Source organism: Chamaea fasciata, unplaced genomic scaffold, assembly GCF_029207755.1.
Source record: "Chamaea fasciata isolate MVZ Bird 193981 ecotype frontalis unplaced genomic scaffold, bChaFas1.0.hap1 SCAF_1, whole genome shotgun sequence".
Taxonomy (NCBI): Eukaryota; Metazoa; Chordata; class Aves; order Passeriformes; family Sylviidae; genus Chamaea; species Chamaea fasciata.
In genome coordinates this window covers 4601731-4624977 of record NW_027094086.1, presented here as the reverse complement: position 1 = coordinate 4624977, position 23247 = coordinate 4601731, and the positions used below count along the sequence as shown (strand labels likewise).

The 23247-nt window shown below is 41.3% G+C and overlaps 1 protein-coding gene across 2 annotated transcripts in view; it reads right to left on the bottom strand.

Annotated features, from left to right (window-relative positions):
• Positions 1-19912, bottom strand: part of TRAPPC9 (trafficking protein particle complex subunit 9) — a 443221-nt gene extending 423309 nt beyond the window's left edge. The window contains exons 1-6 of one of the 2 annotated variants that reach the window (XM_066175518.1): positions 19861-19912; positions 17789-18389; positions 8635-8780; positions 6401-6529; positions 2736-2762; positions 1441-1562 (exon numbers count right to left, since the gene is read on the bottom strand). In XM_066175518.1, the coding sequence (XP_066031615.1) occupies positions 1441-1562; positions 2736-2762; positions 6401-6529; positions 8635-8780; positions 17789-18372 (1008 nt within the window). In that variant the 5' untranslated portion in view covers positions 18373-18389; positions 19861-19912. Of the gene's footprint in view, positions 1-1440; positions 1563-2735; positions 2763-6400; positions 6530-8634; positions 8781-17788; positions 18424-19860 lie in introns of those variants that run through there. The other variant, XM_066175527.1, reaches the window with a different exon arrangement.
• Between the last annotated feature and the right edge of the window lie 3335 nt (positions 19913-23247).

The window sequence follows — 23247 nt, the reverse complement described above, 5'->3', positions numbered from 1 at the left end:
CAGCTTCAGTCTGAGAGTTCAGACAAGGAGAAAAGCTGGGAATATTGGAACCATTTGGGATAACCTTATATAAATGGTTGGCTGCGGGTGCTGCATCTGCAAATAAATTCTACCTTTACAATGCAAATATTTTTATAACTGCATCCGTTTTATCTTTTGTTAAAAGAATATTCCAGATGACAAGAGAATTAGAAACCAATCTGAGTGTTCCAGTATTTGTTTGCAACACTTTTGCTGTAAATGGCTTTTGAGTGATTTAGCTTGCTAGCGGAAGCTAAGGAGACAATGAAGATGTGCATTGAAGTGTTTGTGCTCAGATAACAGACAATTTTCCAGCCAATCTGATCTGGTGCTTTTTTTCATACAACACTGATACTGGGTATTTAATTTGGCCCTCTTCCCGCTGAAGTTAAGCTCTCTTCAGGTATTTATATTTGAAAATTAATGGGGGAAGGAAAGCTCAGCAACAAAATACAAGAGTTACGCCAGCAAAGGTGTCATATATTCCTCTCTCATGCATTCACATTAGTAAAAGCGAATCACTGGAGATTGAATCTATTTTAGAAGGTGCTACTTAAGTTTTTCCAGCTGAATGAGAACATAAAAAATATACAGAAAGTGCTGCTTCCTCAGCATTTGAGCAGTTACTCCATAGGTCTGGAACAGACAGAAGGTAACTGTGCTTTTCTTGAAGGGTTATAAATCAGTCCTGACACAAAGCCCTTAGTTATTTCAAGTGAAGCTGCAGTGAAGCACAGTTATTACTTGCTGAGAGCACAGTGCATATTATAAATAATCAAAATATAAATATCCTGCCCTAAGCCCAAAAAAGTCCAATTATTTTATACTCCTAGAGACATCACACTCTTTCCAGATGAGCAGTGTACCCTTAAGATGACATTAAAAAGCTGAATGCATCTTTGACATTTATTGTTTTACTGATGGATTCTAATTTACCTGACACTATGCCCAGAACTATCACCTTTCATTGCTCCTGATCATAAATTAACTCATGCACACAATTGAGCTTGTTTCACTTGGAGAGCCTCCCTTCAACATGGATATGAAAATGCCTGTAATAAATATTTACAAGCTTAGTCCAAAGGTATTTATCAAACAAGTGAAATATCTGAAATTAAAAAGTGATAAAAAAACTCCACTGCAATACAATTAAACATTTCTTTACTGTTGATGTGGACCCTGAGCCACTTTTTTCAGAGTACAAAACAATTCTTTTCTTATTATGATTGCAGACATTAAGCTCCTTTTCCATCCCAGTCTCTGAGCATTTGCACAAAAACCTAAAAACTGCTCCACTAGAGCTGGAACCTGTTTTACAAACCTCACTGCCGTGCTCTAAAAGATCCTCCAAAACCAAAGCCTCAGCAGTTCACTGTTGAAAAGAACTTAAAGTGTTTATTTAAAAATAACCAGGGTTACCTTGCCATAGTAAGAAATGGCTTCTTTATATTTTTCTATGATGTCTTCAGGACTCAGGCAGTTTTTGGCACGTCCTATCTCAGTACTGGTATCTGCATTTATCCCGTTGGAAGTCAGAGCACCTAGAACAGAACAGGGTCAGAAATGAGCACAAGGACTCTTGGCAAATGCTAAATATCTAAAAAGCAAGCTAGAGTATGCTAGGTTTGACACAGAATACAAAAAGTACACTTGCCCTACCCAGAAAGAAAGGAAATTATCTTTCATTTAGTAAAAAATCATGATTTTTAGTACATATCTGAATGTTTAGACTATGAATAAAATACAGATTGCTAAAATTATATTATGGCCACATCTGAATAGATGGTATAAATCTTTGAACTATTCCTCTTCTACTTCAAAACTGTGTTTCTAAAGCATACCTTAGTGAAAAAAAAAAGGTTCAGACAAAACTGTAAGAAATTGGTTTTATTATATAAGAAAGAAGACAAGAGACAGAAAGGTTCTATATAAGGGGTAAGAATCTGAAATAGATGCCAAGGAATCTGAGGTATTAGAAAGAACAGGAAAATTTTATTTTTAGAATTTGATTTTATTGAGGAGTTAACATAATAAAAGTGAAAAGACATCAAAGATTTGGCAAGCCTCGATACCTTCTTACATATTACCAAATTTGTAGCATTATACTGTAATTTATTTAGGATTATTCAGTAATTTATTTCTCCCAATAGATTTCTCTGCTAAAATGGCAAAAAAAAAAAAAAAAATCTGTGTTTCAGAGCTGGCCCTAATAGACAGTTAAAAACTACTGTGAAAGGTATTTCTGAATACACTGAGAGAGCAAAAAGAATGTTTTTTTACCTACTTAAATGCTAAGGGAACATTTTTAATATGTTTATTAACCTTAATGAATCAGACCAAGCACATCTGGAAATTAAGAGTATTTTTATGGAAATGAAAGATGTCTGTTTATGATGACTGAGGGAGCACCATGACACTACAGAACTACATATGATCATTCACGTTGCTCATGTCAAAAATATTTTAAAATCATCACTACTCATGGAAAGAAATCCTGTTGATTAGAATTTATGGAGACACAATCATGGAACTATAGCATTTATTTTGTGCCAGTTACCCTTCAGTCTCTGTAATTTTTCAAGATTTATAGCCAAAAACTGAAGCATCAGGGATCACTACTAATTTTGGCAAGTGGCAGTAACTATATAAACAATTGCAAAACACATCAAGTAATACAAGAAAATACTTTGGAAACATGCAGGAAAATAATGTACCTGGATCAATGAGAACTTCTTGTGCCCCTAAAAGGAGGAACAAAAATGATTTTTTTCAGCCTTAAATAGAGCCAGCAAAGTAAGTTCTTACAGTGTTTTATAACATCAGGCTTGAACAAAATCATCAGTTTTGTCAGGATTATCACTGCTATTGTGAAGGACTACCAATTATAATGCAAGTAGTCACCATATGTTAAATTTTCTTTTGTTAATAAATGAAGTTGCAATGAGTTCTAAGACATACTAAGAAGACTTTCAGAATTTTCAGTGTATAATTTAAAGCCACATCTTTTTTCCTTTATCTTTATTGTTCTGGTTATCAAGTTTCCATTACACTCTACTTAGTATTAGTGCCAGGACCTACAGTACTTAAATCTCCTTGGGGGAGCTCATTTTACCTGCACAATACTCTAGAATAACATTTCCAAGTAATTTTATCCCTTTGCATTGTCATTAATTTTTCTCCATCGAATTCTCTGAATAATTGAGTCATGTCAACCAAGTAAGCCAGACTGTCCATGTAAGAGTTGCCAACAGTACTGCAAAGTTGGATTATCAGGGATGGAACACCTCGTTGCCCTAAACTTTGGTTAAACATGACAATAAAATTGTTCATATCAAGGGTTAAGCAGTCAAAAACAATTATTTTATCAGCATGACAGACCCTCCCTTCAGGTGATTTGCTCAAATTCCAGAGAAGTAAAGCAAAGATTTAGATCTAGACCCAAATGTACTCCAACACTTCACTCAGGTGCCATAATTCTGCCTGGGGAAAGAGGAAGGTCAGGCAACAAAATCAAGATCTTAGAACTCCCAACAAATAAAATCCAGATTTTGGAGAAATCCAAACCAGACAGTAACCTAAGCATAAAGCAATCCAGACCCATCTTGTTTGACAAGATTGGGACTGCTTTATTGCCTCTGGCCATAGGCAGGGGCACCTTCCTCTAGAGCAGATTGCACAAAAACCCCCATCCAACCTGACCCTGAACACTTCCAGGGATGGGCAGCCACAGTACAGAGCAGAAGCTCATTTGTATTTTGGCGCTTTCTTTCCAAACTTGTTTCTACATAAAGCAGACACCTCATTTGCTGAGAAGCCAGGTCCTGTGCTGTAGCCTAAAAATGCCAAATGATGGAAATCACAAGGGATTGCAGAGGAAGATGTTTCTCTTGGCTGGATCTGGGCAGGAAACTTCATCCTGTGAAGGCTGAAGTACAGGCACAAGAAGAGGTGCAATTCCAGGTACAAGAAGAAGCACTAAAGGTAACTCTCACATCTACATGCCCCAAAATCAGGCACAAATGTCAGTTCCAAGTGTGGCATTTCTCGATTTGTGAAGAATTTGGAAACCCTTTTTTTTTCTGGCTTTATCCCACAGAAAGATAACAGTGGAATTTGTTCCCCAGATTAAGCACTGTCCTCACAAAATCAAGTACAGTGAAAGAGACTATAACTAAAAGTGCAGTTTGAAAAGATTTCAAATGAAAGGCATTGCAGAGTCAGGAATAGGTAAAAAAAAAAAGAAACTTTCAGAAAACTTTGTATGAAAATGACATCACAGCAACAGCTGTTTGGCCAGAGAGCTCAGCAGCTCACACCTCAAAACACAGAGATCATAACGAGAGTTAGGGAACAGTATCTGATGGGCCACAAAGTAATTTTCATCTGAAAAGGAGGACAAAAAACCCTATTTTTTTCTACACAGAAAAGTCCTTTGAAAAACATTGTCATATGAAACGAAAACAGTTTTAAAATACAACTACACTAACAGCATTGCAAACTGGACTTTTTGAAATACAAGGCAACTTAAATAGAGACCCAGCAGTAATATACCCAAAATATATTCAATTATTCTGATACCTCTGACTTATTTGTTACCTTCTTTAGTAATCAGGAGTACCCATGGCAAACAAACAGATTGCAACATCTCCTGATAAATATTCATCAAAAAGTAGACAAAGGTCACTAACCCGGTGAAATTGTAACAGCCACTGTAAAATGCATTCATAGGTCATGGGACCAAATGCACAGACTTTAATGACTAGACATTGTATAAAAATTAGTACTCTGTCCTGAAATAAGGTAATTTTACTATCACAATTATGTGATTTCAACACACACAGTTCATAATAAAGGTAATACAAAGCAAGTGCTCACTACATCGAGACATAAAAAAAACAAAGATGGGTGGTTGCTTCTTTTAGATTAAGCAATTAATTTTGACCACATTGCACAGAAGAGAATTTAACACCAGCACTTAAACACAGCTATGTTTCAGTTCTGAGTGAAGACATACAAAGCAGCAGCTGTGCTGGGTTAGCCCAAAGGCCTGTGTAGCTCACACTAATCAATGTATTTCCATTTCCCTACCCCAGCCTCTGCTGAAAGCCACAGAACCCTTCAGGAGCTGTAACACCATGTGACAGGTGTCAGGTTATGTGACAGGCTCATCTGCACAACCACAAAGGAGCAGAGAGGATCAGTGACCATCAGCTGAACCCCAATAACCAAATCAGAGCCACCAGAGCTGTGTGGGGGTGAAGCCCTGCAGCCCAGTTACACAAGCAGCTCTCTGGATCCCCTCACAGACAGACTGGGGGGTCACTCCCTACAGGGATATGGGGCTCATTGTAGAGAAAGAACATCTTGGGATTGTACAGAATGCCTTGTGCGCTGTAGGGGACGAGCTAAAGACAAGGAGAAGGAGGGACTGAGGCAGTTTAGGAACAAGCATGGGAAAACAGAGGGGAGTGCCTGTGTGTGTGTTGGTCTAAGAACCAACAACTGGAATGAGCTCTGGGTCTCAGCCTTGTGGGTTGAGGTGCCAGCAACTGGTGCAGTCCAGTGGCAGCTCCTGGCTAGACTGAGGCTGTCTGTGGGCTCCCTGTGTGCTCCTCCAGGCCTGCTGGGAATTCCTGCTCAGCCTCCTGTGTGCCTGGACCTGGGGACATGGAGCTGCAGCAGCCTTGCCTCTTTCACACACACCACCAGATCTGGTAACTCTGAATGGCAAGGAGTTCCAGGTCATACCTGTAAGGCTGAATAAGGAGTAACTCCTTTCATCTGCTTCTCCATCTGCTAAGCTCTGCTTGATGTCCTCCAGTTCTTCTCTTGAAAGAAACACTGAACCTTTGGTCCCTACCCATCCCTTTCCACAATGTTCACTGTCCTACAAACTGCTCTCATATTTCTCCTCAACCATCTCTTTTGCAGTCCAAGAGTTTAGAAAAAGTATACTAAACCTTAAAAATTATGTTGGTTTATTAGCATTTTATTAACAAAATGTAATTATTACTCATTGACTTTAGAATAGCAAAAAAACTGAATAAAATGTACCCAACTTAATTCTTTTTAATACATACAGCTCCGCCAGACCATATTTTATGAAAACTGTCTGCATCTCCTCCAGCAAAATTCAAACTAACACAGACGCTACTAACAATCAGATGAAGAAATCAAAAGCTTTGCAACTCTATGCAAAGCACATGTGTTGACAGTAACACCAAAACAGAAAAGTAATTGCAAAAATCTAAAAAAACCCCAAACCTCTCTCCTCTGATTAATACTGTCATCTGTATAATTTTACAGAGTTGGGATGTAGGGAGAAAGTTTCAGATGTTTAGTGGTGGCAAACAGAATAAAACTGTAATGCCATCCTTACCTGGCCTGTGCCTGTTGCCTGCCTCAGCAGAAAGAGAACCTCCTTGAGCCCTGCGTGACCCAACTTTACCCCCAGTGCCACCTGGGTAGTGATAGATGACAGATGCTGAGCACAACCCCTCCAGGGCAGCTGCAGAGAAAAGAAAAAAAGCCAACAGATTAGTAGAGACATTTGGAAGAAGTGAAGTATCCTGTGGTAAAGTCCATTTCCACAAACAAAATATGCCTGAAATTGGAGGTCTAATGACAAAGGCCACGGAAAATTCTGAGATACTCAACGTGCTTTTCACCTCTGGGCTCCCCCTCAGAGCTCCCATTGCCCCAACCCTAATGAAAGAATCTGCAGGAACAACTTGTCACAGGAGAGGAAGCTCACATGAAAAGCATTTAACTTTCAACTGGATGCAATTCCATAAAACCAGGTAAGATGACAAGAGAGCTGACCAAGGTAAGACCACTCTCTCATCACCTCCAACAGATTCATGCCCACTGGTTTCTAGAGGCTGGGGAAAGGGAAACATCACCTTCTTTGAGAAGGAAGTACCAGCACAGATAGATCAGTATCAGCTCCCGGGAGAGGCTACACAGAAATCCTGCTGGAAGCACATAAAGTGAAAGAAGGTGTCTGTGAACAGCACACATCGATTTGTTGAGGATAAGTCAGTCTTTGGCAACCTCACTGCCTCCTATGAGGAGATCATAAGCTCAGTGGACAAAGGAACAGCAGTGGATGTTGTGTATTTTGGCTCTCAAAACATCTTTGGACATGGTCTCCCACAGAATGCTTGCAGCCAAACTGGGAAGACTGGGATAGCTGGCTGACAAAGTAGGTGGAAAATCAGCCAGACAGCCACATTCAAAGGCTTGTGACCAGCCAAATGGCTGCCTGTGGCCAGTGGTGTTCCTCAGGGGGACAGTACTCCAGCCTTCATTAACTGCCTGGATGATTGCATACAGCACACCCAGAAACTTCCTGGATAACACCAAACTGGGGGGAACAGTAGGGCAGGCCTTCAATGCAGAGAGAACTTTCCAGGCTGGAGATAGGGGCTGCCAGGAGCCTCATCCCAAAGCAAGGCAGGTGGGAGGCCATCAAAAGGGTCAGGGGACTGGAGTTCCTGGCACATGAGAGGCAGAAAGAACAGGGCTTGCTCAACCTTCTAGAACAAGAGGCCAAAGTTTGATGTTCCTGTTGCCTTTAAAACACCCAGTAGGAAGTAGGGAAGAGATGGAGGCAGGTGCTTCTCAGAGTCAACACAAGTGGACACGAGAAATTCTGCTTTAAGCTAAGACCAATTTATGTTTTGTTGTTGAGTTTTTTCAAATCACAACCCGCAAAACGTTAGAACAGGTTGCTCAAAGACTGTAGAACTTCCATCATTAAATGTACCTGAAATTCAAGTGGACAGGTCCCTGAACAACCTGATTTAACTGGATGTGATGTAAGCAGACTTACAGACTTATCAAATTATTTGGATTGGAAGAGTCCTCTGAAGGTCTCGAAGTAGAATTTGAGGAATCCTGAGCCATTTAGGTTTTTGGAATTATAGAAGGAAAGAAGTGGGAGGTCAAAAGGTGTTAAGGTTTTCATAGTATGTAATCTACAGGGGCATTAGGAAGGTAAATGAGTTTCCATGTGGAATGAGAAAGATAAAAGAAGAACTGGAGACAGTGATTGTCCTGAAAGGGTATGAAATTGAGAAGCAGAAATTGAGCTCAAAGATCATTTGTATGGCCAATAAATAACAAAAAGCAAGTATGAAAAAAGAAGAAATGAAAGAATCGAGGAAAGGCAAGGGAAAACAAATCCTAGGACCTAATATGAAAGGAGATTATGCCAGTGGAAGTTTAACTCTTGCAGCTTTGAGAGATGTAAAGGCAAAAATCTTTTTCCAACAGTCAAGAGTGGACACCCATAGGAAATATTTTTAAAACACCTATACAACCCAGTGAATCAAAATCAAACACTTTCCAAGGAATCATGAAAAAATTAGACACAGGTTTTTTTAAGTACGTGCTTTACTACAGTAACACAATTTACCCTGTTTAGGTTTTCCCAAACACATTCCTTTCACATGTCTTATTGACCAATTGTTGCTTCAACTTAATTTTTCCTCACACCTGATAGCCAGATTTTGGTCACTAAAATCATTCCTGCTTTTCACAATGCCTAAGGAAATTACAGAGGATAATTTGATTTACTCGGGCTCAGCTCCTGCCACCACCTAATCCTACCTCCAAGCCACAGGAAGTCGTTGACAGAGCGCAGCAGCTCCACTGCCATGTGATAATGCACCAAGGAATCCTGCAGCATTCCAGCCTGCAGACACAGATCTCCCACGTGCTTCCGCATCCGGCCCTGGCAGCGCTTCTTGTAGTGTCTGCAAAACGAAAGGTGCACTTCAGTTACTGGCAGGGAATGCTGGGGTAATAAACACCTAAAGTTACTTTTCCTTCCTCCTTAATAGCAGATCAGCATTGATTTACCCTCTGCCTCTAAGCAAATATGAATGCTAACTAACTTAATATGTAAAAGGACCAACAATTTGAGGATATATTGGATAAAAGCAACGTATCACATGTTTTGGCTACACAGCATTTATACAGCTAGAGTCACTTGCCCTGAAAACCTCCAAAGCAGGCTTCCTGCAGACTACACTGAGTATTTGGCTGCCTGTCCATAGCTGATATGCTGCTTTTTTGCTTTGCCAGTACATCCAAAAGCTCATTGTTAAGCCAGGGTGGTCTCTTGTTCTGCCTTTTTCCTTTCCCTCAGTAGGGTATGGGTTATTCTTGTGCTTCCAGGAAGCTGCTCTTGAATAAATTCCAGAACTCCATGGATGCTTCCCATGGAATCCCTCACATTTTGGCTCTGAGCATATTAAAGGTGACCTTTCCAAAACCCTGCTCTGGGCCTCTGCTCTCCTCAGCTGGCACCCTCTCCACACCACACACAGCCCACAGGTATCAGGGGCCAGAACCTCCTCAGACCCCTCCAGACCTCATAAACCTCTCCCTCCTCCCAGCCTCTTCTTTTAAAGGGATGATGACTGAAAAAGCACCATCACTTCAGGGAACAGCTGGCAGGATTTCTCCTCCTACTCTTTTTTTATATGTTTAAATAAATGGTGATGTTCTTCCCAAATTAACAGACAAAACCTACAGAATATATTCAACAGACACCTTGGTAAAAGCTGAAAAGGCAACTTGGGCATAAATCTGCAAGACAAAGGCACTAATCTTACTATTTTATTTTGGTTTTTAGTATGTTTCAGCTAAAAAAACATAACAGATGGAAAGCAAGACACACTAGACTTGGAAAACACCTCATGGTTTAAGTGACAGTTCAGAACAACTCTGGTCTCCCAAGTCCGTGAACAATCCTCCCATTCTCCTTCCTGCAGAAGTATTCCCTGGCAAGAATGTCCTTGCACTATAATTAAAAAATTGTTTTATGAGGAAGAAATTTAAATGTCAACTTAGATATTTTATTAATTTATCTGTTACTTTCAATAGTATATCCTGTTGTTCTAACAGCGTCTTCTAAGTACATACAGAGAGGTATGCAAGTTTACTTTCCATACATCACAAGGAAAATTAGACTGTTATTTCTTTAAATTGTTTAAACTAAAATAAAAGTCTATCAAAAATGAAATTTTAATCAGAATTGCTACAGATGTCATTCTTTATTGAATACATGAAGTCCAAAGAATCTGGTAGATATACAAAGAACCATCTTGGACTGACATAGCTGTAAACTTCGAGCTTTTAGGAGATGTAGTGAAAAGTTTTCAATTTAATCAATTTCATCAGAATAGGTGTTGAACAGGTTGCCCAGAGAGGCTGAGGATGCTCCATCCCTGGAAGTGTTCTAGGCCAGGTTGGATGGGGCTTGGAGCAACCTGGGATAGTGCAAGGTGTCCCACGGCAGAGGAGCTGGAATGGGATGATCTTTAAGGTTTGTTCCAGCCCTTGATTTTTTAAAAAGTTATCAAGACTATTTGAAATTAACAACTTTAAACAAAAAAGAAACTCAAAAAACCCTAGGGTTACACCCACTCTCCAGATGCTGAACTCTTACTCCCTAAAGTGAGAGCTGAATGTAAGAGGAATGCCAGTGTTATGGAATGAAACCAGGTTTGGGGCATTGGGTTGTCATTTTTTTTTTAACGGAAGAACTTCCCAGAGGACTCTACAGATGAATTGAAATGTCACTGAAATAATCTCCATAAGGCATCTGAACAAACTGTCTTCATGAAGCCTGTAATGTAGAAATGATAAAAGGAAAAGAGGCACAGAACATATGAAATATAAGGGTAGGAATAAGGACACTCATTTATTTCCTTTAGATTTGAAGGCAGAAAGGCCAGGAGGAATGGCAAGAATCCAAACAATTACATATCACTGGTTTATTTGCCTTCAAGGCTATCAGTTTGGCTTGGGTAGTTTACACCAAAGAGAAGCATCTTTTCAGCCACCAAATAATATCTTATTCCTTGCAGCTCATTTGGAAGAAGGATACTAAGAGAAAGTAACTGATTTATACGAATGGGGGACAGAAATTGAAAAAAAGAGAAGATATACAGAAGTACAGACAATGGCCTTATAAAACTAAAGAAAAAAGCTACCAGAACCAGTGTTATTGCCTACAAAAGAATGGAAATAATAAAAGGAGCCAAGAAATATGTCTCCTATTGCTTCTCTCCATCTGACCATTTACAAATAATTTCTATGTAAACTTTAGCACTTTTCTGATCTATCTCACCATATTCACAATTGATGTAAAGGTGTTAACATTAAATGAAGCCAAATACAACTACTTCCTTTCAGATGTGTCAGGAATTGAAATATTTGTCTTTTATTTCTCAGCAAGCATGAATTTTATAGATCTTTTAAGAACAAAACTGCAAGAAAATCCAAAGTGAAAGCTAAAGCTGCTCTGTATAAACTATGGAAGGGCACCAAATCTTAGCAAGATTTCAGTCTGAGCTTTGAGTCATAGAAAAATAACTGCATCAAAAAGTTCCTTTGTAATCTGGAATCAGCATTGCACAGGAGGCTTTAAATTGGTTTTAAATCAGATTTTCCTACTCTCTGCATTCCAGATTGAAAATAACATTGCAAATGTTATATTGCTTTAACTGTTTTTTGTTTTTCACGCAAGTAGTGGAATTGGAGAATCACTGTTTCCTCACACAGCTATAATTCCTTTCAAAGATGCCACTGCTTCCAATTCCCTGTCTCTACACTTTCAAGCAATCTTTATGATTATGAACAAATTAAAGTTCTTCTTCTCTCAAAACTGTACTTTATAAGCGTTCTTCCCAATCTCCCAGCTATCAGATGATTAAGTTCATAAATATGAGTCATACAGCAAAGGAAAAGAGATGATGCCTGACTCCTAAATCAGGACCTGATACCAGAACAGTTTGGATCACACAGCATCACCACCAGCTCTACCTAACCTAATTCTGCTGCTGATTTATGCCCACGTCAATATATGTGAAGTTTGAAGGCATTTATTCACCCGGACATCAATAAACTTTGCTCATAAAAACACTGTTCTTCGGGAAACTCTATTTATAGACATAATTTATTCCTGGTGATGAAGAAATTTACTATGAATTATTCAAAAACTGAATTCACTCCACCTATTTTTAGGCTCTTCAAGGTATTGCCAAGACAGGATCTCTTAGACCATCTCTTAGAGTCCCTGTAAGTCTTTGCCATCCTCTTGGAAAATACCTTCTCACTAACTACAGAGTAAGTTTGCACCGAACAAATGTATAAACTGTCATGATTAGGCACTCACAATTAAGTACAATGAATTTGATTACTTCAAGTATGTCCAAAAAGACAAAATGCAAAGACTTCATTGAAACGAAACCCACAAGACAGCAAAACTTAATTTACTTCACATTTGGGAAGCCTATTTTATTAAAAAAATCCAGTATGTACAACATCAGGCCCTTAAAATCATGTCCAAGGACTCACTGTTTCTTCAATGCATCCTGGAGTGCAAATTTAATGGAGAAAAAGTCCTGTGTGCATATAGATAGATCGATAGATATGTAGATATATATACATACATCTATACAGATATATGTATAAAATTATGATTGCTCATTTTAATACTGAGCTAGTTTTGCTTTACAGCTTTAACTGAAGAACCTGAAAGTGAGAAGCTTATACATATCTTCTCACTGATTTATTTTTTGTTAGGACACTGTTTAAATCTATTTAGGAACAGAAAACTTATGTAAATTAACAACTACTTCCTCCAGGATAAGAGGACAACCTTTCTCTAAGCCAGTTCCTTGCAGCACCTTACTCCCAAGAGCAGCTCCTATTAATTTTTCCTCTAGGAGATCATTTACAACATTAAATTTCAAAGAAACACCCGAAGTCTCCCCCTACAAACCCCTTCCTGAGTGTGATGCACTCTGGAACATCCCCAGGGAAGGCAGTGCCACCTCATGCAGGACCTCCCATGGAAAGCTCCTTGGTGTCAGTCACCCAAACTCCTCTTCTGAAGGGCCTCACCACAGGGAAAAATTCCATTGACCACACAACCAGTTTAAAATCTTATTATCTAAAGTCACGTGGGTTAATTCTCTACCAAACACACTCTAATATTCACAGGAATCACCACAATCATGACCAATGACCACTGCTACTACTTCAAAGTGGAGGACAATAAGTCTGTTTCAGGAGCTACGAACTACTCGAACTTTTCTGCTTCATTTGCTCTATAGGACATGTGCTTTATTCTTTCATCTCCAGCTCTTTTCTAGAATCCCAGGTTAATTTTATGGAAAATTCAGTGCAACGGAGTTATATTCCAAGACAGAATTTATTTTCACTACAAACCATCCAGAAACAAGTTTGATGGAATTTCTGGATCCTCAGAATTTGGATAAATTTACAAACAAGAAACATGCAAAATCAATTCTCAAAAGTGTATTCATGCAAAATGCTCCAACAAAAATTTCCATCAAGTTCTACTGATTCCAGTTAGCATGCAGAGCTATAAGATATCACCAACCATAACATTATCCAGACTTAAAGAGACGCAGCTACGGCATTGGATCAACTGCCAGAACTTTTGAATTTGGAAATCAAACACAGGCAGCAACAGCTTCATGGCTTTGGAGTTTAAAAAATAAAGCAAATTCCAGAGGCCAGCAGCCGCCTAAGCAGACTATGTGTGTCCTACAAAAAAACTCAGCATTGCTACCAAATATAATTGCCAAATGCGCCAAAAGGGGGCAACTGCAGTGGTGAGGCTCCAGGCAGCAATTATTTTTGTGTGTACTGAAAAAATAAAGATAAAAAAAAGCAACACTAAAATATGCAATGGAGGCGAAGTGGAGAGGCAGGACATGGGAAAAAAGCTAACTACTTTCAAAAATACACAATCACATCCTACCTTTTTAGACCCAACAACAAACTCACAGGGCAGTATGAGAGAAGAAGGGGGGGAAAAAAAACAGAAAGGAACAAAACAGAAATTAGAAAGACAGAGAACAGAAAGAAAATTAACAGCCGCATACACATACTGAGATCATCAACTTTGATAAAACAGAGCACAAATCCAAGCTATGATACTGTGTAGAGAGAAAGACACATCTACAAAACAGGGCCCTACATCCTCATCCCTCCACAGCATTAAATGATGTCAGTATTAAAAAAGAAAGAACTTCAGACACAAACTGATGTAAACAACATTAAAATGAGCTTATCCAAGTAGATTTACAATCATAATTAGGTATGCTTATTTTTAGCTGAAAACAGAAATAAAATAGAAAACATAAAACAAATGGGATTTTCAGTATTTCTGGCACGTTTCCTAGTTTTCAGTTTGTAGAATGGTTTTATCATCATGAGAACATGTGTTTCCATTGTTCTCCATCAATCTTCCAGCCTCTACAAATAACTGTCAAGTGCAACTGATTTCAGAAACTTTTTCAATTATCCTCAGCAGCCCTGTTACCACATAAATACTTTATCAAATTTACAGCTGAAGAAACAGAAAGAAAAAAATAAATCAATTTGCCAAAATCCCCTCCTGGATGAATGCTCCAGGAATTAAACCAAGGTCAGCCTCTCAGTCCTACAATTTCTGTTTAACAGGACAAGCTTTCTTCAGAATTTTTTAGGACTTAACCCACTATTTTTCATACAAAAAATATACCAGCCAAAAAAAGTTCTACACACAAAATTCAGTGAGTTTGTGTGTGTTGTCATCTCAGTCAGTTCTGGGAATGTGTCTCTCCTGCTCATTACCCAAGCAACTTGCAAAAGACAAAGATCATCCCCACTTTTCCCAAGAATTACCTTATTTGAAACAATAATTCATCTTCCTAATTTATGAACTTTGCATCTTAAAAGAAGCCAATCAATTGCAATTATCATGCAACCAAGCTACTGAAAGTCTTCTAACTGTGAGTGTGAGGGAGAAGATCAGGTTTATATTTATAGCCCTGATCATCACATAAGTGTTAACCTCAGTATATGACCATAAAATCCTTGAAAAAGAGTATCTTTTAAGATACAAACTATGTTCAGTAGTTTTAATTAGTCTTTCAATCAGAACTATGTGGGCCATGTAAATTCTTAACATATTTTCCTACAATCTATCACCCCAAGAGCTCCAGGTTACAGTTGCACCACACATTTATTAGACCTTTGCTACACACTGCCATTAATCTCAAATTTTAAAAGTTATAGGAAAAGATATGCTTATTTAGCCTAAGTAGGCATCCACAATTTCAGCAGCACACACACCCTCTGTTACAAGGATAGAGTGTCTCTTCTCTGCCATCTATTTAACAGAGAACATTGGTGCTTTTTAAGTAATTGGTTGCACACTGACTGGGAGGTAGGGATACATGTTATACAAAAAAATGCAAACAGAAAGTATATAAAGAAGATCAAGGGACTTTCTTTGCTTTTAACCCTTCAGAAATTTCCACCTGTTCTAGAAAAAGCTGTTTCATTTGCCTCAATATCTCAGTATCATCATGTTTTTATTTCTTTCTGTACAATCATTATGCTGACAGACTCAAAACCAAGAATGTAGCAAAAGTTGCTCTACCAGATGTTCTCATACCTGCTTCTTGCATTCAAAAAACCTTGAGCCCTCCCTAAAAAGAATTACACATCCAATTTTACAAAAAAAGAAATTGGTCTCTGTTGAAGAAGGTCCTTCCTGGCCCTGTCTCTCCCTGGCATGCAGTGCTTTCCCTTTACTAGTCAATCTGTCACTACAGAAGGGAATGTGCAAAAATAAAATCCTGTGAACTGCAATCCAAGCAATAAAAAAACTCACAAGTAATAAAATGCAATGTTATCACCAGCTCACATCCAAAGACTTTGGCTTGAAAGTGAAAGTGAGTTTAATAAATTGATCTGAGTTCAACCTTATTCCATGGACCTGAGTTTCTGCTTTAGGAGAGGGCAGAGATGCATCAGGCTACATGAAATGTGCCTAGAAAGGTTCCTGTGCAGAGACGCTAGAAATGTATTTGCATTCAGCATTCTGAAGTTCTCATGTATAAAGCCTAAGTTTTGAAACAATCAGAAGTACTAACTCCACAGCAAAATAGAACTGAAGAACTTTCTTAGTACTGAACTGAAAAATTAGAATATTTAACGCCTTTTCCTTGAGCAGTTTGGCGCAGCAAACATTTCAAGTACATCCATTGATCCAGACTTACTGAAAACCTGTTTGGTATTCAAACCTCCCAGCAAGGGTGTGTGCAGAGCTAAGCCAGTAATTAACTCTGGATAAACCCCTGTGCCTACACAGGCAGGGTCACACACCTTCCATTCTGCAAAGAACTGAAGCATCACACTGAATCTGTTTGAACTCCTCACTGCAACAGCATCAAACACCTGCTTGGAGATGTGTGGGCACACACTCTGCAGTCACTCGAGCTCCCCACCAGTTCAGAACTTCACAAGGAGTTACCTCCCACTAGTTACAACACAGCCACTGCTCAGAAATAAGTCATTTATCTAAGAAACCCATTTCCAAATTACAATTTTCTAGAAGACAGAACTGAACAGCAGAACTCATTCTGATTTTGAGATTCTTGGCTAACAGCTGTCATTTTCTACCTATCTGGAACAGGGAGTTTTGATTACATTCAGCCAAATTTAATTCAAACTGAGTAAGTAAGGAAAAGATTGTAAAAAGGCTTGTCCAGTCTACACAACTTTACCACCCATGTACAAAAAGCAGTACCATAGTAATTCATATTGATAACTGAATAATAGTGCAGGGACAAACCAGGGATCAACAAGTCAGAGCCAGTTCAAGTGCTCACCAAAGAGGAGCAGGGTACTGAAGCCCCTTCAAGCAACCCCAGATAATTTAACAAAAGGTGTCAAACTAATTAGAAACCTGGAATGCTTTTTTCCTGTTTCCAAGGCCAGGACTAACTCTGCAGGCAGAACTGATTAATGTAATCCAAAAGCTTCACAAAACTGCCTGGACACCTCTGAGCTTTCACACACACTAATAACCTCTGCTGGCATCTCTACAGTACAACACAGATATGAACACTACTATTTCCACACACAGCCTGAGCTTTGCTAGGGCTTCCCCACCTCTGTCTTTGCCAGGACAAAAGGTGGTTGCATCCATCCCCTGGATTTGACTGCAAACAGCAGAGTCAAACACATTTTGCACCTGCCTGTAGCTATCAAGCCAGAATTACTTGTCCCTTGCACAGGAACTATGAAACACTCAAATCTGACAGAGGAGTATGCAAATGAGGAGGAAGGGAAAATGGGGAGAGAAAACTCGAACATACAAAAAAACAAACAGGTAGCAAAACAAGACAGTTAAAAAGCGGTAACAAATAATTACATAAAACAAAGAAGGACAGGGAAAGATGCTGGACTTCATCATCAAAATAAATAGTCATTGTCTCATGGAATGAAAAAGTAGACAGAGGTTTAAGGGGAAGAAATACAGTAAGAAGGATTAGTCATGTACTACTCAACATTATATAAAAATAGTTTCATTGATGCTAACTGAATTTTTTCATTAATACTGTATATCTAAAAAACACTGGAAGTTTTCCAGCAAAAAGTCTCATTACAGCAGCATCTGTCAAACCACTCCTGTGACTTCTTCCTGCTGTTTGATGAGCTTCATCAATTACATGTATATATAAAAACAAACTCAGAACAGCAAATACAGTGAGACTACACATTAAATTCTCTTAAAACTACAGCAAGCAGACACAGAAGGACCAGGGCCCAGCCTCTGTTGGAACAAGGCTCACCTTGTCCTTTCTAACAGGCTTATCCTAAAGGCTGGCAAGTGCCACAGATGTGTTTCTTTAAGATCTGTGAGCTGACAAAAGTAGCTGCTTACCTACTATCGGTGTCCAGACCTACAAAATCCTTCTTCTCAAAAGGAACACAGAGGAGGGGGATCTTGTCTCCAGACTTATCAGTGGCTCTGTCAAGACGCTTGGACTCCAGCACTATGAAGAGGGACTCGATGAAATCTTCTATTCTCTTCTCCACAGTTTCACACTCATCATAACTGGGGTAAAACGCCACATCCGTGCGGGGCTGCTCCGCAATCTCTCCTTGAAGCCCAAAGACAAACAACCGGGAATCATAGAGAGTAGAGCCATACATTTCCTTCTGCAGATGGAATTTTTCGAAAGTCTGAGGCCATTCCTTTGCTGAAGAGCACTCGGTGATAGTGATCAGCCCCACGACTTTGCGGTGTGTCTGAAAATCCCCCCACTCGTTGTTCTCTGGGGGATAATGGTGCCTGTATCGGATGTAGAGCACTCGCTGCGAGTCGCGCACATTAACTTGGCTCACGGCTGAAATCCGCTTGTAGATTCTGAAAAAGCTCTCTTCAGGTACAATGCCAATGGGCTGAACCACGACCAGGAGGGTTTGATGATCCTCAGCACACTGCATGTAGTCAGGAACACTCATTTTGCATCAACTGCAGGCTAGTGAAAGAAAAATGCGTATTATTTTTTAACATTCAGAAGTACACAGTGTTGCTGAATCAAACCAGGGCTTCGATGCTAAACAATTCTGCATCCTGAATATATGTGCTACAATGCCACTATTTGCTTCATTATTTTACTACATCTTCAACCATACAGCCTACTGATGTTACACTGTGCACAAGGAGTACTTTTAGTCACCTATCAAACAAAAAATCTGTAAATAAGGGTTTTCCAAGTGGAAATTCCTGTGCAACTACACAAGCCAGCTAACACAAGTCTCTACCACAGCCACTGGGCAGAAACACCAGCTCAGGAGAGCCTGTCAGACTCAGGCTCTTCAGCCCCATTTTCTTGGGGAAATAGATAAAATTGTGTGGGGCGAGATGTAAACAGGCACCAAATGGGGATCACCAAACTTTACACATCTGTCAGTGCTCGCACATGGCCAGCAGAGGAGAATCAGGACCAGAACAAATATTTTTGAGGAAAAGCAAAGTCTTGCCTTCTCAGAACACACATAGGTAAGGACCAGGCAATGTTTTCTGCTTTTACATTGAAGTATTTAGAATCCCTTTTCTCCTGACCTCTCTAAAATCGATTACTGCACTGCAGCTAAGTCTTGAATGAAGATGCACATCCCTGAGTCTTTTCATGTCTGAGACATCCTGGACCCTACGGATCCTTTTGTGAATTTCAGCTCCAAAGCCCTGAACCGTAAATACCATCACCAAAAAAAAAAAAAAAACAACCAAACAAAAAAAACCACAAAAAACCCAAACCTCCATGAAAACGAACACGCGGACAAAACAAAACAAACACAGACCAGCTTTGACACGCAGCCCAGACTTGACACTATTGATTTTACAAGCAATACGAGTTCCGAGCCCACAGGGACACAGGTGACAGAGAAGCGGCTGCCTTGAGGAAACGGCAGAAGTACGGATGTGAACACTTTCCCTTCTCCCGCCGCACTGCCCGGGCTCTGCCCAGCAGCCCCATTCCCAGGGAGCAGCGCCATTCCCAAGGGTGCAACGCTGTTCCCAGGGATCAGCCCCATTTCTGGCGGAGCTGCCTCATTCCCAGCGGAGCAGCATCGTCCTGACACTTCCCCCGGCAGAGGCCGCAGCGGGTGGGAGCTCCTTGCTTTCCCTGTCCCTGGGCATCTGCCGCTTTGGGCCGGCCAACTTTAGCAGGGAAAACGAATAAACTGCAGAAGAGCCAAGCGCAGCAGAGGCGTACAGCCCTCTGAGCCCCGTCAGGAGCAGCGAAAGGCGCGGGGGAGCTGCTCTGGGGAGAGCGGCTGCCGGGTGGTAACCGGGGAAGAGGCACTGACAGCCCGGGAAGGAGCCGGTCTTTGGGCAGCGGGGGCGGGCGCTAACCGGGGAGGGGGAACTCACAGCCGGGATAGGAACCGCGCTAGGACGGGGGTACCCGGCTGCCGGGCGGTAAGCGGGGAAGCGGCACTCACAGCCGGGACAAGGGGACGAGGCTGCCGGGCGGTAAGCGGGGACGCGGCACTCACAGCCGGGACAAGGGGACGAGGCTGCCGGGCGGTAAGCGGGGACGCAGCACTCACAACCGGGACAAGGGGACGAGGCTGCCGGGCGGTAAGCGGGGACGCGGCACTCACAGCCGGGACAAGGGGACGAGGCTGCCGGGCGGGAAGCAGGGACGCGGCACTCACAGCCGGGACAGGAGCCGCCCCTCTCCCGCCGGAACTGACGGCAATGGCCGCTCCGCCGCGCATGCGCGGCGGGCCATGGCGGGAGAGTCGTGAGGGAAGCGGGGGATTCTCCGCCGTGGTCCGCGGTGCCGCTCCCGGGGCGTCCGCGGGGACTGGAAGCCTCTGCCTAACACGAGACAATCCCCCAAGAGGAACGCGTTAAAATGAGAGGATGAATGACTGATTCACCTGGATGGTGAATTTCAGCCGACCGCGTATGAAAATTTAAAGGGCTCTAGCCCTTAGAAGGAAGTGAGCCTTTGTGGCATTCCCAAATCCCGAAACTGGTCTGGTGTCATAGAACCATCCAGTCCAACTGTCAACTCAGCACTGCCACTGTAACCCCTAAACCACACCACCAGACTCACATGCCTCTTCAACCCTTGCAGGGATGGTGATTCCACCACCGCCCTGGGCAGTGTATTCCAATGCCTGACCACTTGAACAATGAAAAATATTTTTTTTTCTAATACCTAATTTGCAACTCCCCTGTCTCAGCTTAAGTCCGTTTCCTCTGGTCCTCACACCATTGGCACAGCAAGAGAGGCTGGTCCCAGCTCACTGCAAGCTCCTTTGAGGTACTTGTAGAGAGCAATTCTCCCTGATCCTCCTGGAGAAGAGAGAGATCTTCCTCTGAGAGGATTTCTCAGTCATGTAGCTTAAATGCCAAAATCTTGAAAACTCTGGAAGTACAAAAACTCTGGAAGTATGAGCTTTGTATGAGAGTTCAGGTGAATTTCTGGTGGAGGGCGTGGGAACCTTAATGATGTTCAGTGAGGCCAAGTGCAAGATGCTGCTCCTGGATGACCAACCCCCAGTATCAACACAGGTTGGGGAATAAGTGGATTGAGAGCAGCCCTGCCAAGAAGGACTCTGGGCTGCTGGTGGATGAGAAATGTCAGCTGGCCATGTGTGCACTTGCATCCAGAAATCCAAACGTGTCCTGGGTTGATCCCACAGTGTGGGCAGCAGGTGAGGGAGGGATTCTGCCCCTCTGCTCCACTCTGGTGAGACCTCACCTGCAGTGCTTCATTCAGGTTGGGAATCCCCAGCACAAGAAAAACTTGGAGCAGGTACAGAGGAAGCCATGGAAATTGTCAGAAGGCTGAAGTGTCCCTCCTGTGAGACAGCATGAGAAAGTTTGGGTTGCTCAACCTGGAGAAGGGTTCAGGAATACCTTATATGCCTTTCATAAGGGGCAATGTCATGACTTAAAGTAGTGGCACTCCAACAAAATAACTTCAATAGAACTCACAGTGTTTGAAAAATTTGGATGAACAATTGCATTTAGGTAGAATCATAGAATCATTTATGTTGTTAAAAAAGACCCTTAATATCATCACATCCAACCTAGTACTGCCAAGGCCACCACTGAACCATGTCCCTAAGAGTCCCGTCTACATGTCTTTTATATCCCTCATGGGATGGTGACTCAACCACTTCCCTAGGCAGACGGTTCCAATGCTTGACAACCCTTTTGGTGGAGAATTTTTTCCTAATAACCAATCTAAACCTCCCCTGGCACAACTTTAGGCCATTTCCTCTTGTACTGTCACTTGTTACTTGGAAGAAGAAGTGAGCAGGTTGTGACCTGGCCACAACCTCTTTTCAGGTCTCCTCAGCCACTATGGCACAAGCTGTGGGGTCCAGGCATGTCTCTCTGCTCTCCTCAGGTTTCCCCAGTTTGGGAGACTTGAGGAAAAACAACAGCATAAAAGGAACTGAACAAGCTTTAGCCTTGACCTTCAGTTATCTTCCAAAAAATGCACATTTCCCAGAGGGAAAGGACCTGGAGAGATGGCAACACAAGCTGGACTCAGAGTCTGAGGCAGAGGCTGACCAACCCCAACACCAACACAGCCTTAGGGCCAGAGAAGAATGGAATGTGCTCAGTCCGGTCACTCACGGCCTCCTGAGAGGAATGACAGATTTGTCTTTACAAACAAGCAGTGGGTCTGCTGGTAGATAAAACCAGCACTGAGAGATAAAAGAAACAATGGGAAGGACTCCACTGATTGATGAATGGAAAAGAAGATATTTGCCTTTACAAACAAACTGTAGGTTTGCTGATAAACGAAATTGGATATTGAAAGAAACAATGCAAAAAAAACATAAATTGCATAAGAATTAAAAATTATAAGGCGGCGGGGGGGGTTATACATTAAAATGGAATCTTAGGTATTAGGCACTCGGGGAAGTCTGTACCTCTCAAGTACCTCAGCCAATGGGGAAAGAGAGAGGGAAATGTGGCCGGGAAATACGGATAAATAGGAAGCTGCGTCCTCCAAAAATTTGAGATACCCCAGGGGAAATGCCCCATGGCCTCTCCCTTTGTTCAAATAAAGTAAAAGGACTCCTCTGTCGCCTTTTTGGACATAAACCTCTGGCGTTTGTAGATTAATTTTCCTAACACTCCCTTCTCCTACCAGGGGCAGCTCCTGCTCCCTTTATCCCTTTGCTGGGAGACAGTGACTGAGAGAGGCAACTACACCGGGCCAAGCTCTCAGCTGGCAGCGGGGCTGAGAGGAGCTCAGAGGGTCCTTCACCTGTGCCTTCCCACCACCAAGCTCAATACCCTCAGAAATCCTGGTAGTTTGATGAGGGTTTGTTTGTATATTGAAAATAAGAAAGACTCCAGTAGTAGTTATAAGAAATTCAGCGCTGGAGTAATGTCAGCTGTCTCCACAAGATGTCACAAGACGCTAAGGATCAAGAAAGAAATCGATCCTTCCAGACATCCATGCAGCATCCCAGGATATTTGTGCTTTCTTTCAGATATAACATACACACAATGGCCTCACATAAAATGTAATCTCAAGAGAATTCAATAGCCTAGGAAATACAGATTATCTGCAACAGCTAACTATAAATGATGTCCCCAAATACAGTAGTTTTGGAACTTTATCACATAATGTGTTGTACCACACATTATATGATAAAATTCCTTGTACCAAGGTGCTTCCAACTGCTTACGGTGCTATATTTTATTAATAAATGAGCATCATCTGTAGCTTTGTCCTTATGTACTGGGCAAATTCTGTAAAAGATAGTAAAATTCAGTCAATAAACTCCCTGTGTTTTCCATTTAATGATTCTTCATGGGTACATTCCTAAATTCCTTATGAAATATTG